Source organism: Neofelis nebulosa, chromosome 2, assembly GCF_028018385.1.
Source record: "Neofelis nebulosa isolate mNeoNeb1 chromosome 2, mNeoNeb1.pri, whole genome shotgun sequence".
Lineage (NCBI taxonomy): Eukaryota > Metazoa > Chordata > Mammalia > Carnivora > Felidae > Neofelis > Neofelis nebulosa.
In genome coordinates this window covers 2,946,640-2,961,103 of record NC_080783.1, presented here as the reverse complement: position 1 = coordinate 2,961,103, position 14,464 = coordinate 2,946,640, and the positions used below count along the sequence as shown (strand labels likewise).

The 14,464-nt window shown below is 66.1% G+C and overlaps 1 protein-coding gene across 1 annotated transcript in view; it reads left to right on the top strand.

Annotated features, from left to right (window-relative positions):
• Nucleotides 1-14,235, top strand: part of ESPNL (espin like) — a 28,671-nt gene extending 14,436 nt beyond the window's left edge. Inside the window, exons 5-9 of the mRNA XM_058699649.1 lie at nt 460-591; nt 7,240-7,351; nt 8,595-8,707; nt 9,451-9,645; nt 11,170-14,235. Coding sequence (XP_058555632.1) covers nt 460-591; nt 7,240-7,351; nt 8,595-8,707; nt 9,451-9,645; nt 11,170-12,777 — 2,160 coding nt within the window. The 3' untranslated portion in view covers nt 12,778-14,235. The remainder of the gene's footprint in view (nt 1-459; nt 592-7,239; nt 7,352-8,594; nt 8,708-9,450; nt 9,646-11,169) is intronic.
• The last annotated feature ends 229 nt before the right edge of the window (nt 14,236-14,464 follow it).

The following is a 14,464-nucleotide window of genomic DNA, read 5'->3' as shown; positions in this document are numbered from 1 at the left end:
AATCACCCACCCCTGTTCACGAATCCGGCAGTAATCGGCCATCATTCCGTTTTCCTGTTTCTAAGCATGAGAATGATGCACACCTCTGAGCGCTGCTGTGGAAACGGACACCGGTTCCGCATTTAGAGCCCGGGGCACGGACTACGAGGGCAGGGCCGAGCCCCCATGCTGGCCGTACCGCCTGCTCACCGGCTGAGCCCTTGGCCAGTTCCTTACTGCGGGTGCCTCGGTTTCTGTCCGGGATGAGGGCGTGCTGCTGCCTGGTGGGGCGCGGGGGTTCAAGCCCTGTCCTTGCAGTGAATGGCGGCGGGGCCTTGGGCAAGTCCCTCGGCTGTCGGCGGCCTCGGTTTCCCACCTGTGAGGTGGGGCGGGCACGGCGCCCTCTCTCCGTCGCATCTGGTGAGCGCCGTGGGCGCAGGCGGGTAGCCCAGCGGTCGCTCGTGTGCCCCCTCCCTGCAGTGCTGCCAGACGCTGGTCTCCCACCACGTGGACCCCTCCCTGCGGGACAAAGATGGGTGCACGGCAGCCGACCTGGCCGACTACCACGGACACCGGGACTGCGCCCACTTCCTGCAGGAGGCCGCCCGGCCGGTAAGCTCCACGGTCCCCGTCCGTCCCCGGGGGCCGGGGTGACGGGACTCCTGCCGCCCTGATGGCCGAGTTAGAGACAAAGCTCATTGCGGACGCCATGCTGTTCCCAGGAGAAGGGGCCTGGCCGGGACCGAGCCGGCGCCGCAAGTCAGCTGGCCGGGGGCCAGGGCCGGGGCCGGGCAGCCACAAGGGCTGTGACGGGGCTGTGATGGAGCCGTGACAGGGCTGTGGCAGGGGCCGTGATGGGCCATGGCAGGGATCATGGCAGGGGCCGCGAGAGAGGTTGGGACTGGGACTGTGACTGGGGCTGTGACCGGAGCTGTGATAAGGACCATGACTGGGGTCATGACAGGGCTGTGACTGGGGCCGTGACAGGAGCCGTGATAAAGGCCATGACAGGGCTGTGACAGGGGCCATGACTGGGGCTCCCACCGGGGCTGTGACGGGTCGGGGCAGGGGCCAGGGCTATGGCCGAGACCAGGGCTGGGCTTGTGGCTGGACCTTGGCCGGGACTCCCGTGGGGTGACGTTGTCAGACTGAGGATACCCTGGGGGCAGGAGCAGGGCCCTGGGTCCTTGGTGAGGTGCCAGCCCCATGGCCATCCTGAAGGCAGAAAGCAGCAGGTTCCAGCCCCGTGCCGTCTCGGCGTGGCCCTCGTGGCTCCACACCCCACCGAGCCATTTCCCCATCCGTGGGACAAGGATCCCGCGCATCCTGCTGGGCCAGCCCCCCGCACACGGCAGGCCACCTCAAGTGCGCCTGAATGGAGAGTGGGTGGGGCTGGGCACACAGGTGGCTTGGAGTCAGCGGTGTGGTCCGCATGGAGCCTGGTACCCCGGGTCCCTCCCGCCCATCCCTCCCCACTTCCAGGCCCAAGGCAGTTGCTCTGACAGATTAGTCCCCACCTGCCACAGCTCTTGCCACTTTGCTTTAGTGGCCACCCTTTCGGAAGGTGTCCCTGGGGCCACCTGGCCCGAGGTCCACCGGGGAAGCTGCCCCCCGCCCCCCAAAGCCAGGTCTCACTGTGGCACTGCTGCCGTGCCTCTTTTTCCCTCAGGAGCATCCAGGACCAACGGAGGCAGAGCTGCAGGCCTCCCCGGCCCTGGGCCTGTGGGACAGTCCTCACCCGGCCCCTGCCAGGAGCCTCTTGTCACCGCCACCTGAAACCCACACCCAGGCTCGCTGCAGTTCGGGGCAGCTCGGGTGCCCCGGGGCACATGTCAGTGCCCTGCTGTTGTGGTTTGAGAAACGAGAACTTACTGCTTGAAGTAATTTATTTGCGGAATGATGTACGTATGTTGCTTTTGGGCTCGGGTTCGAGGAGTTGGTCGGGCTCGGCAGGTTCCCGGTGTAGTGGGCGGAGCTTCCCAGGCCACAAGCCAGGAGTGTCCCGGCCCTCAGGGACCCTCGCAGCCCCTGTGTGGTCCCTGTGTGGTTCCTGGGGCCAACCTGGAAGGTGAGATCAGGAGGTGGGGTGGGCGCTGCTCGGCTGCCGGGGAGCAGGTCCCGCCTGGCCTCAGGGTGGGGTCCCCGGCCCGTCCCCAGCCTGTCGGGGCAGCGACCCTGACCTCAGCTTTCCATCCCCAGGTGCCAGCCCACCTGCCAGAACCCCCTGGCCTCTTTGCCCAGCTCTTTTGGGGGCCGGGGTTTCTGCTGTCTCCTGACTCCCCGGGCCGTGGAGAACCGGCCCGTCCCAAGCTGCTGGGGGGTTTTGCTGCCCTGGCCGTCTCCCAGGTATCACCATAGGATTCGAGACAGAATTCTGGTGTCTGGGGGCTCCCCCAACCAGTCTGGGCCAACTGTGTGACCCCCCCACCCCGGGCTCACCGCTGTGTCTGCGGGGAGCTGGGGGAGCCTGTGTGGGACTCGGGGGGACCAGAGCCTCCCTTCTGCCTCGCTGAGCGCCCAGGGCAGCAGGCCAGTCCCTCGCCTGTGGCTGGCATGTCCCCCTTCCCAAGCCGCCTGCCTCGCGCTCACAGGCTCGGCCCCACGGGAGGGCAGGGCGTCAGCTGTGGGCCCCGGGGCCCGGGAGTGGGGGCTGTGCGCCTAATGCAATATTGATGGAAACGCAATATCCACAGGTGGCCGTGCCGGCCTCTTCCTGTGCTGGGCTCAGGAGAGGCAAAAGCTGTCATCTTCCGCACCACAGGACAGCCTGCGCTGGCCCCGGGGAGGTCGTGGGTCTCCAGAGACGTGGCCCGGGGGACAAGACCGGGCTGCTGGTGGCGAGGCAGGCCCTGCCCACAGCTCAGGGAGGCCAGGCCCCACCTCAGCCTGGGCCAGGTCTGTCCGCCCCCCTGGCTCTCAGGCACCGCTCTGCACAGTGAGGGGTTGGGCCTCTCTGACCTGGGTGGGGCAGGGGCTCCAGGGGCGGCAGCTTCAGGGCCGGGTGTGATTGAAGTCCTGGTCAGGTGGTGGCACTGATGAACAGCGGCCTCAGGTGGCGAGCACGGCCCTCCGGGAGGGGAGGGGCGAGCCCCCTAGCACCTTCCAGAGCATCCGGACTGTCCTGTTCACCCCCAGGCCTGTACTCCCTCCCTCCGGGGTTGGGGTGGCTCCTTCTGGCTGGGTAGCACTGGCGAGTTCTGAGCATCTCCGAGCCTCAGTTTTCCCATCTGTAAAACAGGGTTAAAGAGCCCTGTGAAGGCAGAGGAGATGCACAGTGGGGGCTAAGTCCCTCCCCTAGGTCCAGAAGGACTCTAGGACCCTCTCCTTTCGGCTGGGGAAACTGAGGCCCAGAGAGGGCAAGGGACTCCCTCGGGCAGCCTCCTCTCCAGGGAGAGGTGGGGCCTGGCTGTGCGGCCAGTAACTGAATCTCAGCCATGGTGACCGGTGTCCGGCACCCATCTGTGGGTCATGATTTTCTCCGCCCGGGTGGCATTACAGGCCTGTAACCCTGCTCGCCACAGCTGTCCTCTATGTATAATGCATGGCGGGCACAGCATTGCTCAAATCTCACCGAAAACAGGAAAAGACAGCAGGCCTCGGGAAGGGCGCCAGCCCAGGCCCAGATGTCTGCCGGCCTCCGGCCAGTTGCCCGGTTCGGGGGCAGTGGTGTCCTGCCCAGTATCCGTGCTCCTTCGGCTCCGGGCAGCTTTGCTTAGTCAGGATGCCGGTTTTCCCGCCACCTGGGAAACTGCACAGCGGACCCGGTTAGAACTCCGGGTGAGCGCCTCTCCAGGGTAACCACGGGGATCAGGTCCGAGCCCTACCGGTGCCGGGTCCTGCCAGGCGCCCCCCCGTAACCCTTCATCTTCCTGACTTACAGGCGAGGAAACCGAGGCCCAGGGAGTGGCTCCCCAGCGCTTCTCATTGGTGAGGGGTAGAGCAGGATTCAGCCCCGAGGTCTCCCAGGCTGTAGGTGCCACTCTGGGGCCCAAGTCCATTTCCCTGGGCCTCAAACCAACTGCCGGCCTCTTTCGTCTCCCCCTCCCTGAGAGGCCACTGTGGCCCGAGCTGAGTCCGCAGTCCTCCAGGGGGTGGGGAGATTTGTGCCCCCCACCCCTGAGAATGGAGGGGCTGAGGGCTCCCAGGCAGGGGCAGGAAGCAGGGGGAGTCCTGGCGGGGCAGGGGCCCGGGCAGCAGGGGGACCCTGTGGTGCGGGCGCCCCCGGGGCTCAGCCGTCCTCCGTCAGACCACAGGGCCAGGCTCTCTAGCTGTGCCACAGGGTCTGGGGTCTGACTCAACCCTGCTTGAAGGTCGTGAGCCAGCAAACGTCTGTGTCGTGGATGCTGGAAGACGGCACAAGGGTCCCGGGTCCAATGCACCTTGCAGAGAGCAAGCATCATGTTTTATTGGGTCCCGGCGTGATGTGATATGGGCCCAGATGGCTACTGGGCACACAGGAGGTGGGGGAGGGATGGTGGAGCCTGGGGGACCCCCATTTTATTTGGGAGCAACAAGGTTCCTCTGGGTCTGTCCCTAGAAATGCAGCCAGAACTTGCATCCGTGGAAGGAGTGCGAGAGACCCAGCTGGCGCCAGCCCCCCCACCCCGCCCCCCGAGGGCCACCCATCTGCCTCCTCCTCTACTGCTGATGCCCCTGGACCAAAGGAGCAGTGATCCGAGGGCCTCCCGGAGCAAGGACTAGGGGCTCAAATAAGATTCTGATCCCAGCTCTCCCGCATCCCAGCTCTGGGGCCTTGAGGAAGCCCCTTGCCCTCTCTGATCCTGTCTCCCCGTCTGCTCCCCGGGGGGCTGTGGGAGAGGGGTTCTGTACCAGAGGATCCCTCTGTCTGACCCAGGGATCTCAGTCCCGCCCACATCCCCGGACGGTCTGCTCCCCTGCACCGTGGAGGGTTAAGGTGCATGGTAAGGGATCCCACAGCCACCCCAAGCCCGCCTGGCCACCCGATACCTCCGCCTTCAAATATTAATGCCACGCCTCCTGCTCTCCCCGGGGCGGCAGCTGCTACAGGTCCTGACAGCCCAGGACGGCTGCAGCTCCCCGTGCGCAGCCCGGCCCGTCTCTGCGGGTCCTCCCGGGCCGGGGGCCGGCAGACGCACCCCAGCCCACCGGGGCTCCCGGGATCTCCACACGGATTCCCGCGAGGACTGAGGTGTGAGGTGCGTGGTGGCCGGGCAGACAGGGTTTCAGGCTGTGCCCCTTTCCAGTGGCCACAGTGGGCCGCGGGGCCTGGACAGGAGAGCGATGGAGCGTCTGGAGACACTCGGGTGCGGGTCAGGGGTTCTCCTGAGGGCACCGCCGAGCTGAGGTCAGTCAGTGCCTCCTCGCGGGGAGGTGGGATCAGGATGTGAGCAAGGGGACACTCAGAGTGACCCAGGGGTTTGTCCCAACAGGACCAGCTGTATCACATGCAGGGCCAGCGCACGATGAATTTGGGGCTGCTTATCCAAAAATGATTAAGAAATTTATTTTTTTATTTAAACAAAATTCTTAACATTTATTTTTGAGAGACAGAGAATGAGCAGGGGTGGGGCGCAGAGAGAGAGGGAGACACAGAATCCGAAGCGGGCTCCGGGCTTCGAGCTGTCGGCACAGAGCCCGAGGTGGGGCTCGAACCCACGGACCGTGAGATCGTGACTGCAGCCGAAGTCGGACGCTCAGCCGAATGAGCCCCCCAGGGCCCCCAGAATGACTAAGGATTTTAAGACAGAGACAGCAGAGCATCAAACGGTGCTGCAACATGGGCCACACCCTCCAGACACGGGTCCCGGCCACAGGCCACACATCCCACGTGGGGCTGTTTTGAACCATGTCCTCTGTCCTGCTCGGGGCTCTCTGCAGCCCCAACCTGGAGGCGTGTCCAGCCTCCGCTGCCCGCGGAAGGAGGGGTGAGGAGCTCCAGTCTGACGGCCAGGGTGGGGTGTTGAGGGGGGTGCGGCTGTGGTCCGACTGGCTGGAGACGCGAGCCGGGGCAATCAGGTGTCAGAAGGGCCTCCGTGACGCGGCCCGGGGCCCCGAGGTCTGCCGTCCAAGCAAGAGATGGCGTCGGCCGGACTTCAACTTTCATCTTTAAACCAAAAAGTGATTTCTCTGCTGCCGAAGGAGGGACACGCAGGGGGCAAGGAGGTGAGCACTGTCCCCGTGCTGGCACCCCTGTGCTGTTAGAGTGGCCTGCACGCCCCGTGTGTCCTGCTGGCTAGTCAGCTGGCCCAGAAGTCTTGGCTTCCGTCAGTCGGTCCCAAAAGCTGAGGCTGCTCAGGGCTGAGCTGGGGAGAGAGCTCCAGGTCAAAGGCTCTTCCTGGCTGCCACCTGTCAGTGCTGGGGGTGGGGGAGGTGGCCAGAGGCAGGTCTGTGCCTTGCCCTGGACATGGGGCAGGCTCTGGGGGTGAGTTTGGGGTGCCCCTGCAGTGCCGGGCCTGGGTTTCCCCAACCACCAAGCTCCCTGGGACTGAACTCGGTGATCTCTGTTTCCAAGTGGCCGTGGGGAGGGGGTGGCCTGGGCACTACACCACTGCTCTGAGGTGAGGCCACAGCCCCACAGCCCCTGCTTGTGGCTCTGAGAAGTGTTCTAAATGCCTCGCGGTTTCCCTCTGTGCCCGTTGGCGGGGACTCTGCTCTCCTATCAGAGGGGGATGCCCTCGAGGCACTTTGTCTCAGCACGGAAGTCCGGGACGGTCAGGGAGGGGGGTTGCGTGTACATGAGCGTGTATGTGGGGGCGCGCATATATATGTGTACATGCGTGTGTGCGTGTATACACACGCATGTGTGAGTGTGTGCACAAGTGCACGGGTGCAGGTGTGTGCACGCATGTCTCATAAAGCCAGAGAGAGGTAAGCACAGGCTGGACACCTGGCCCTGACCCAGCCCCCGGAGCTGCCGCGTTAAGCTGGTTCCAGAGAAAGGCTGAGCCAGGCCTTTAGATGGGGGGGCTCACCTGCCGGTGGTGGTGGCCACATGCGGGGGCACGGTGAGTGACGGCACTGAGACAAGTACATGGGGAGCGCGAGGAGTCCTGGTCACCAGGCATGGAGGGGTGGGCAGACACGGGAGGACAGAACCTCACTCCTGCGCACTTCACCCTCTCCAAGCCCCGTTCCGAGATACACATGCCCTCCTCCCCCGCCAGGGACACTGGGCCACGGCCAGCTTGCCGGATGCCCCCTCCACCCCACCAGTCATGCGGCGGCCCAAGCCAGGGCTCACTGGGGCCTCCTGCTGACCAGGTCCGTGTCCACCCCCAGGTGCCACTCCTGATGACGCCACCGCCACCACCGTTTCCCCCTCCTCCACTGTCAGCTGCCAGGCGCGCCCCGGAGGATGGAATGAGGGGCTCGGGTTTCAGGAGCCCCACCTGTGAGTACACGTCTCCAGGGGAGACTGGCCTGGACCATAGGCGCGGGGAGTGGGCGTTGCTGGCCCCGCCTCTGAGGTCCTTTGATGGGGGGGGGGCTGGGAGAGCAGTGGACTCCAGGCAGCCGGGCCCACAAGAGCTTCAGGACACGGTTGGGGTCATCCCTCCCACCACCCAGCCCCCAGCTTCTCCCAAATTTCCATTACTGTCTGGGTTGCTTCTTTAAAGGGAGGATCAACATTTTCCATAATGGACACTTACAATTAACTGGCCCCCTGCGCAGCCCTCCGGGGTCCCTCTGTGAGCTCTGAGCCCCCAGGGCCTGGACGTCCTGCCTGTGTGACCTTGGGCAGCCTCATTCCCTCCCTGGGCCTTGGCTTGTCCAGAGAGAGGTAAATCTCAAAGGTCAGGTCACCGGGGCCCAGGCTGCTTCTGGATCTGCTGCTGTTGGTTGGAGCCCCCGGCAGGTGGGATGTCCACAGACTGGCAGGGGCAGGCCGCTGACTGTTAGGGAATTAGGGCCGTTCTACCAAAAATTGAAACGGAGGGGCGCCTGGGTAGCTCAGTCGGTTAAGTGCCTGGCTTCAGCTCAGGTCACGATCTCACAGTCTGTGGGTTCAAGCCTCACGTCGGGCTCTGTGCTGACAGCTCAGAGCCTGGAGCCTGCTTCGGACATGTGTCTCCCTCTCTGCCTCTCCTCTGGTCATGCTCTCTCTCTCTCTCTCTCTCTCTCAAAAATAAATATACATTAAAAAAAATTGAAATGGAACAGGAAAAATCTCAGCAGGCCCCACATTTGTGAGGGTTAGCACCATTTCGTGGAGTGGGTTGTGGTTATACAGTCCCACGGAGGAGTGTGTGCGTGCGTGTGTGTGCGTGTGTGTGCGTGTGTGGTGCAGGACCTGTTTCTCGCTCAGGGCGTGGCCCTGGTGTGCGTGTTGGCATGCTTTGGGAGGGGCTGCCTTAGGTCCCCAGACCACCCTGTGCCCTCCCCCGCTCCTTCCAGGGGCGGGTGAGGGGCTAAAATGCAGGTTCTCCAACTGGCCAGGCTTGGAAAGCCCCACAGGCGCCCGCAGAGGTCCAGCACCCCGGGTCCCCGGGCGCTTTGTTGGGGGCTGGCTGCAACTTTGGCTGCAAGTCTAGGAGTCCTTCAGGAATACCAGCTCTGCCCTAGATCCAGGTTCTCTACCCCTCACCCCTGCCTTCTCGGGAAGCCCCTTGACTCTGCTTCCCTTCCCCCCGCAGTAGAGTCTCCCAGCCCAGCCTGGCCTGACCAGCATGACCCACCTCTGCCGAGGGAGCAGATAACCTGCGCAGCGCCCCCAAGGGTCACCACCGACGCCACCGCCGTCCCCGCGGTACGCCTCCTGCCTCCTCCTCCCTCTCCCAAGGCCCCCCAGCCAACCCCCCAAGCTCACCTGGCCTCTCATCAGTATTCTGTGTGGCCCAGCCAGGTCACTTCCGGGGCAGAGATGCAGTTGTCCATGGGGTGGGGGGGTGGGCCTGGAGTCTACTGCCCTCCTCCTCAGGGGCTCCCACCCAGCCCAGGACCCACTGGAGGAGGCCAGCTCCTCTCTCTCCTTTTTTTTTCCGGGCCTGAGGCCTTTATAAATCCAACCCACCCCTTCCTTGAAAGGGTGCCAGGAACTCTCAGCCCCTGAGATGTCCGGTGCAAGTTTGGGAAATGCTGCATGGTGCTGTCCCTCTTGGAGAGTTATAGGGCACACAGCATTTTAAAGGCTCTGACAAGTCCTGCGGTTCAGAGTTGGCCACCAGACTTTCCCTATGTAACTGCTCTCCAAATGAGTTTGCCCATCCACATGGCAACGTCTTCTGCCATATATAGAACAAGGGAAGAATCTCGGGGTTGCTTCTCTCAGTCAGAGATCGCCCCACTCACATACCTGGATCCCACAGAACACCAGGGGTCCCTGCCCTCAGAAGCCAACGCTTACCAGGCTGGGTCTCCCCACCCTTCTCTGGCCTGTCTCCACCCCCTCCTCCCGGGGCCTTGCTCACCCCATGTGGCCCTCCCCACCGGTCCCGGGGCAGGGGGGGAGGTCCCCTCAGGGACTTGAGTGACCCACCCGAGTCTGCACAGGGAGAGGAGATGGCGGCGGGGGACGCCCCAGACTGCCTGGCCACGCTGCACCTGGACAGGCTGCCCTCGGGCGACCTCGATTGGCTGGTGCCCACGCAGGACGAGCGCGGCCGACCCATCCCAGAGTGGAAGCGGCAGGTGATGGTGCGGAAGCTGCAAGCCCGCCTGGGCGCAGACCCCGAATCCCAGGCCCAGGTGGGGGCCCGGTGGGGCAGGGCGGGGCGTGAGAGGGGGCGGGGCGGGGCAGGGGGCGGGGACCTGCCGGAGAGGGGTGGGGCGGGGCGGGGCCAAGGGGTAGAGAGTGGAGGCGGGGCAGAAGGCTCTGTCCTGGCCGGTGGGCGCGGAAGGTGCGGGGCCTGAGCCCACACCTCGACCGGGGGCCCCACTGCGTGCCCCTCTGTGGCCCCAGCTTCCTCCTCTGCCAGACGATGAAGTTGAACCAGATCAGGGAGCTGGGAACTTCTTCACCTGGTTAGAGGTGTTATTTCCACGTGTTGTTTTATGTAGCCGTTTTTACCCCACCTCTACCTCGTGTCAGGCCGTGTTCTAGGCAGTGAGGGAGACCAGCCCTGCGCTCCCAGCCCTCACGTTCCAGGAGGGAAGACAGGGTGATTGGGCACCTGATGGGGGGGGGGGCGGGCAGGGAGGGTGATTCCAGGTGTCATGGAGAGAAGCAGAGCAGGGGGAAGGGGAGTGACGCTCAGGGGCAGCCTGTCTGGGGAGGTGGCCTTGAGCAGGGGCCAGAAAGAAAGGAGAGAGGAGCCCTGCGAGAATTTGGGACAAGTGATTCTAAGCAGAGAGAAAATAAGTGCAAAGGTCCTGAGGCATGAGTGAAGGACCAGGAGGAGGCTGGTCCCTCTGAGCGCAGTGAATGAGGTGTGACGGACAGAGGTGAGGTCAGAGAGGGAACGGGCAGGCGGATGTTACAGGACCGCTCAGTGTCAGGCCTTTGGGGAGCCTTTGGGAATCGGAGCCGAGTAGCGAGCTCCCCCTAGCTGTCGTGTGCACAGTAGCTCCAGTCTTAACCCTGGAGGGATCCGGTTTTGTCGGCTTCGTCCGGCGCAGGCTCTGCTCCGTGCTCTGGGCCCGCTGGGCCCGGCAATCAGAACTTAGTCGTGCAGAGCACTGCCCGGGACCAGACAGCCCCAGGCCTCTGGGCAAAAGCAGGTGGTGGTTCAGGCCCCTCACCTGTGAAATGGGGCTCCTCTCCCAGGGGGTCCTGAGCTGTAATCGGGCTGGCACAGAGCCCAGAGGGGGCCAGCTCGGGGTCCCTGTCCCACAGGCCGTGAGCACTGGGGGGGAGGGGAGGGCAGCCAGCAGGAGAGCCCAGAGCAGAGAGCCAGAAGCAGCCACCCAACCGCAGAAGGCTCTGGAGCTTGGCGGGAGGGGCGGGGAGGGGTCTGAGGAGAGAGAGCCTTCGGATTAAACGCTGAGGAGATGAGATTAGGATGTGGGCGTGGCAGGGCAGAGCAGAGGTACCCCGTTCTGAGGGCAAAGACGGGGCGCCCAGAGGGCAGAGTGGCTGCCCAGAGCCTCAGACTCGGGACTGGGGCCGGCCAGCCTCCCGGTTTATTCTCTAAGTCCGGCCGAGGGCCCGCTGGAGTTGAGGGGCCGGGCCGGGGTCCGTGGCAGCACCGGGGGCCAGCCCACCCTCGGGGGCAACGTGCCCTCTGCCGGCTCGGCTCGGGGGCGCTGCTGACCCGGCCTCCCCGCCTCCAGGGCGACAGCGGGAGCGACGGCCCCGCGGAGCCGGCGGCCTGGCGGTACTCGCAGACGCACCAGGCCATCCTGGGCCCCTTTGGGGAGCTGCTGACGGAGGACGACCTGGTCTACCTGGAGAAGCAGATCGCCGACCTGCAGCTGCGCCGCCGCTGCCAGGAGTACGAGAGCGAGCTGGGCCGCCTGGCGGCCGAGCTGCAGGCCTTGCTGCCCGCGCCCCTGGTCAGCATCACCGTCCACAGCCGCTTCCTGCCCCGGGCGCCCGGCCCCGAGGGTGAGGAGGCTCCCGCCCCCGCGGCGGAGCCCAGGGGCCCCTCGGGGGCCTCGGAGGCGGGGCGCGGCGAGCAGCCCCTGCCCTTCTGGTGCAGCCACGTCGCCCGGCTGGTGCGCAGCATGTCCCTGCTGCTGAAGGGCATGAACGGGCTGGTGCAGGGCGAGGGGAGCCCCCCGCGGGAGACCCACGCGGAGGCCCCCGCCGGGCCCCCCAGAAGCGAGGCGCAGCGCGAGATCCAGCAGTGCGGCGTGTCCGTGCGATCGCTGCGCGGCAACTTCGAGTCCGCTCCGGGCCCGTCCTGCGCCCCAAACCCGGGCCCCGGGGAGCCGGGGGCCCCGCCCGGGCGGTGCCCGAGAGGCTGCTGGCCCGCAGCCCCGCAGCCCCACAGCGGCCCCGCGGGAGGGGCGCCCGCGCCGGGGGACGCGGAGGAGGCCAGCGACTCGGGCATCGGCTGCGAGGAGGCCCCGTCGGAGGCGGGGGCCGCGCCCGGCGCCCAGCTGGCCAGCCTTCGCAAGGAGCGCATCGTGATGCTCTTCCTGAGCCACTGGAAGAAGTCGGCCTACGCGCCGGCCCTCAAGGCCGCGGCCTGCAGGACCCTGGAGGCCCGCCGCGCCGCGGCGCCGCCCGCTCGGGAGGCGGCGGGGGGCCCTGGGCTGCCGCCCCCACCGCCCCCGCCGCCCAGCGAGGGCCCCCGGCTCGGCCACCTGTGGCAGCAGCGCCACGTCATCGCCCACCTGCTGGGCAACTGGAAGGCCATCATGGCACACGTGCCGGCCCGGCAGCTGCGGCGGCTGAGCCGGCGGCCCCGTGGGCCGCTGTCCCCCGAGCAGTTCCTGCCCCACGTGGACGGGGCGCCCGTGCCCTACGGCGGCCTCACGCTGGACCTCTTCATGCTGGGCTACTTCCGGCTCCTGGAGTGCGAGCTGCCGGCCGAGGAGCGCAAGATGCGCCACCTGCTGTGTTTCGAGGTCTTCGAGCACCTGGGCGCCCACGGCTGGGACGCGGTGCGCGCCTTCCACAAGGCCGTGACCGACGAGGTGGCCGCCGGCCGCCGCGCCTGGACCGACGGCTTCGAGGACATCAAAGCCCGCTTCTTCGGCTCCAGCCGAGGTCCCGCCTGGGACGCGGAGCCCGGCCGCAAGTCGGGGCTGACGCCCCTGGGTCCCCTGCCCCCCGCCGCCGCCCCCAGCAGCAGCGCCGAGCCCCCCGCGCAGAGGCCGGGGTCCGGCTGCCAGCGGGGCAGCTTCAACAGCGAGGACATCTGTGGCTACATCGACCGCAGTTTCGCCTTCTGGAAGGAGAAAGAAGCCGAGATGTTCAGCTTTGGAGAGTGAGACCGGCCGGCAGCCTGCCTCTGGGAGTGGGGCGTGGGAAGGGGTTCTGGCTCTCCCTGCTCGTTTCCTTTGCCCCCCACCTGGTGGCCGGGTGGGCCCCGAGGCCGGGCTGGCCGACACTCGACAGGACACTCACTCGGTGTGCCGATGGCCGCCTCCAGTCCCACCCCTGCCGGGGTCCACCCCCGCTATGCGACTCAGTTTCAGTTTCAGTTTCAGAATCCTCACCAGGGACCGAGGAGCCCTCTCTGCCTCCCAGCCGGCCCTGAGGTTAGAGGCCTTGCCCTCCAGCCCCAGGCCGTCTGCCCCGGTGTCCTCCGGGCCCCTGGGATGCTGGCCCAGGTTTCCCCGCGGGCTCTCCTTCCAGGGCCGAGTCTCCTGCTGTCACGCCCCTCCGCATCTCCAGCACCGGTGGCTCCGGCCACGTCCACAGCCTTTCTCTGCCTCCTGCCGACCTTGGGCCATGCCTTTTCACCTCCCCAGGCCCCTGTCTCCGTCCGTGAGATGACAGAGCCGGGGGCTGGAGAGAACGGGATTCGATGGGCCAGCGGCTTTCCCGTCAGGCCTTCCCGAATTCTCTGGGTCAGAGACAAGGCCCACGCCGGTCAGTACGGCCCCACTGACAGACTCGTGTTCTGCTGCTGTGCCCTGCTCCCCCCGGGGCGCTCCAGAGGACCCGGGCCCCGAAAGGAAGCCTCCCTTGGGCCTCCTGTCCTCTCCTCCAGCTGACCAGCCGCCCTGGCCACACGGCCCAAGGCAGCGGCAGGGCCCCCCCTGCAGGCTCGGGGGAGCAGGGACATAAGGAATTTTTCACAGAGAACCAGTGTCTGAAGGGGACTCTGGGCACAGGAGGCTGGCACCCCACCCTCAGATGTGCACTGTTAGATCAGAGAACGTACAGATGGAAGGTTCCGAGGCACAGCCACTTCCTGTGTGCCCCCCCCACCCCCCGCCCCGTGTCACCCGCACCCTTCGCCCTCAGAGGACAGCCCAGGTGCTGCAGGGTGTTGAGCGAACATGGCACCAGGGGCTCTAGGGACAAGCCCCGAATGGCTGGCCGCGGATGTGACTTGGCCCCCGGAGGGTGGCCCGCACCCAGGCCACGGGCCCGAGGAGGGCTGGCCCAGAGCAAAGGGGGCTTGGGGGGAGGAGCACAGGACAGTTGTGCCTGCCCCAGCAGGCAGTGTGTGTGTGTGTGTGTGTGGGGGGGGGTTCCGGAACCTTCCTCTGGGAACCGCCTCCTGCAGTCACACCTCCTGGGACAGAGGTCCCCTGCAGGGTCCTCGCCTGCCTGCGGAACCTGGTGGGTGGCAGGCTCACTGCTGGATGGAACACACAGCCGGACGCCCAGGGGAGGGGGGAGGAGGAGGAGCCGCTGGCTCAGGCTCTGTGCCCTCTTGGGGACCCGGCCCACGCATGAGTTCGCGAATAAAGACCCCCGTTCCCGGCCGGCCTTCACTGTGCTTTTTGTCTCCCGTGCCCACAGCGAGGGGACAGCCGCCTGTGCCCTGAGAGAGTCCTGGCACTGGGTGGGCACCGAGCCCCCTGTCCCCAGCTCCACCAGACACGAGAGCCAACGTCCTCAGCCCCACAGAGCCTCCACGTCCTCATCTGTAAAATGGGCCGTGGTGCTGACCTGCCCTCTCCGGGGGTCGTGGAGAGGGTGCACTGAGTCCCACGTGGGAGG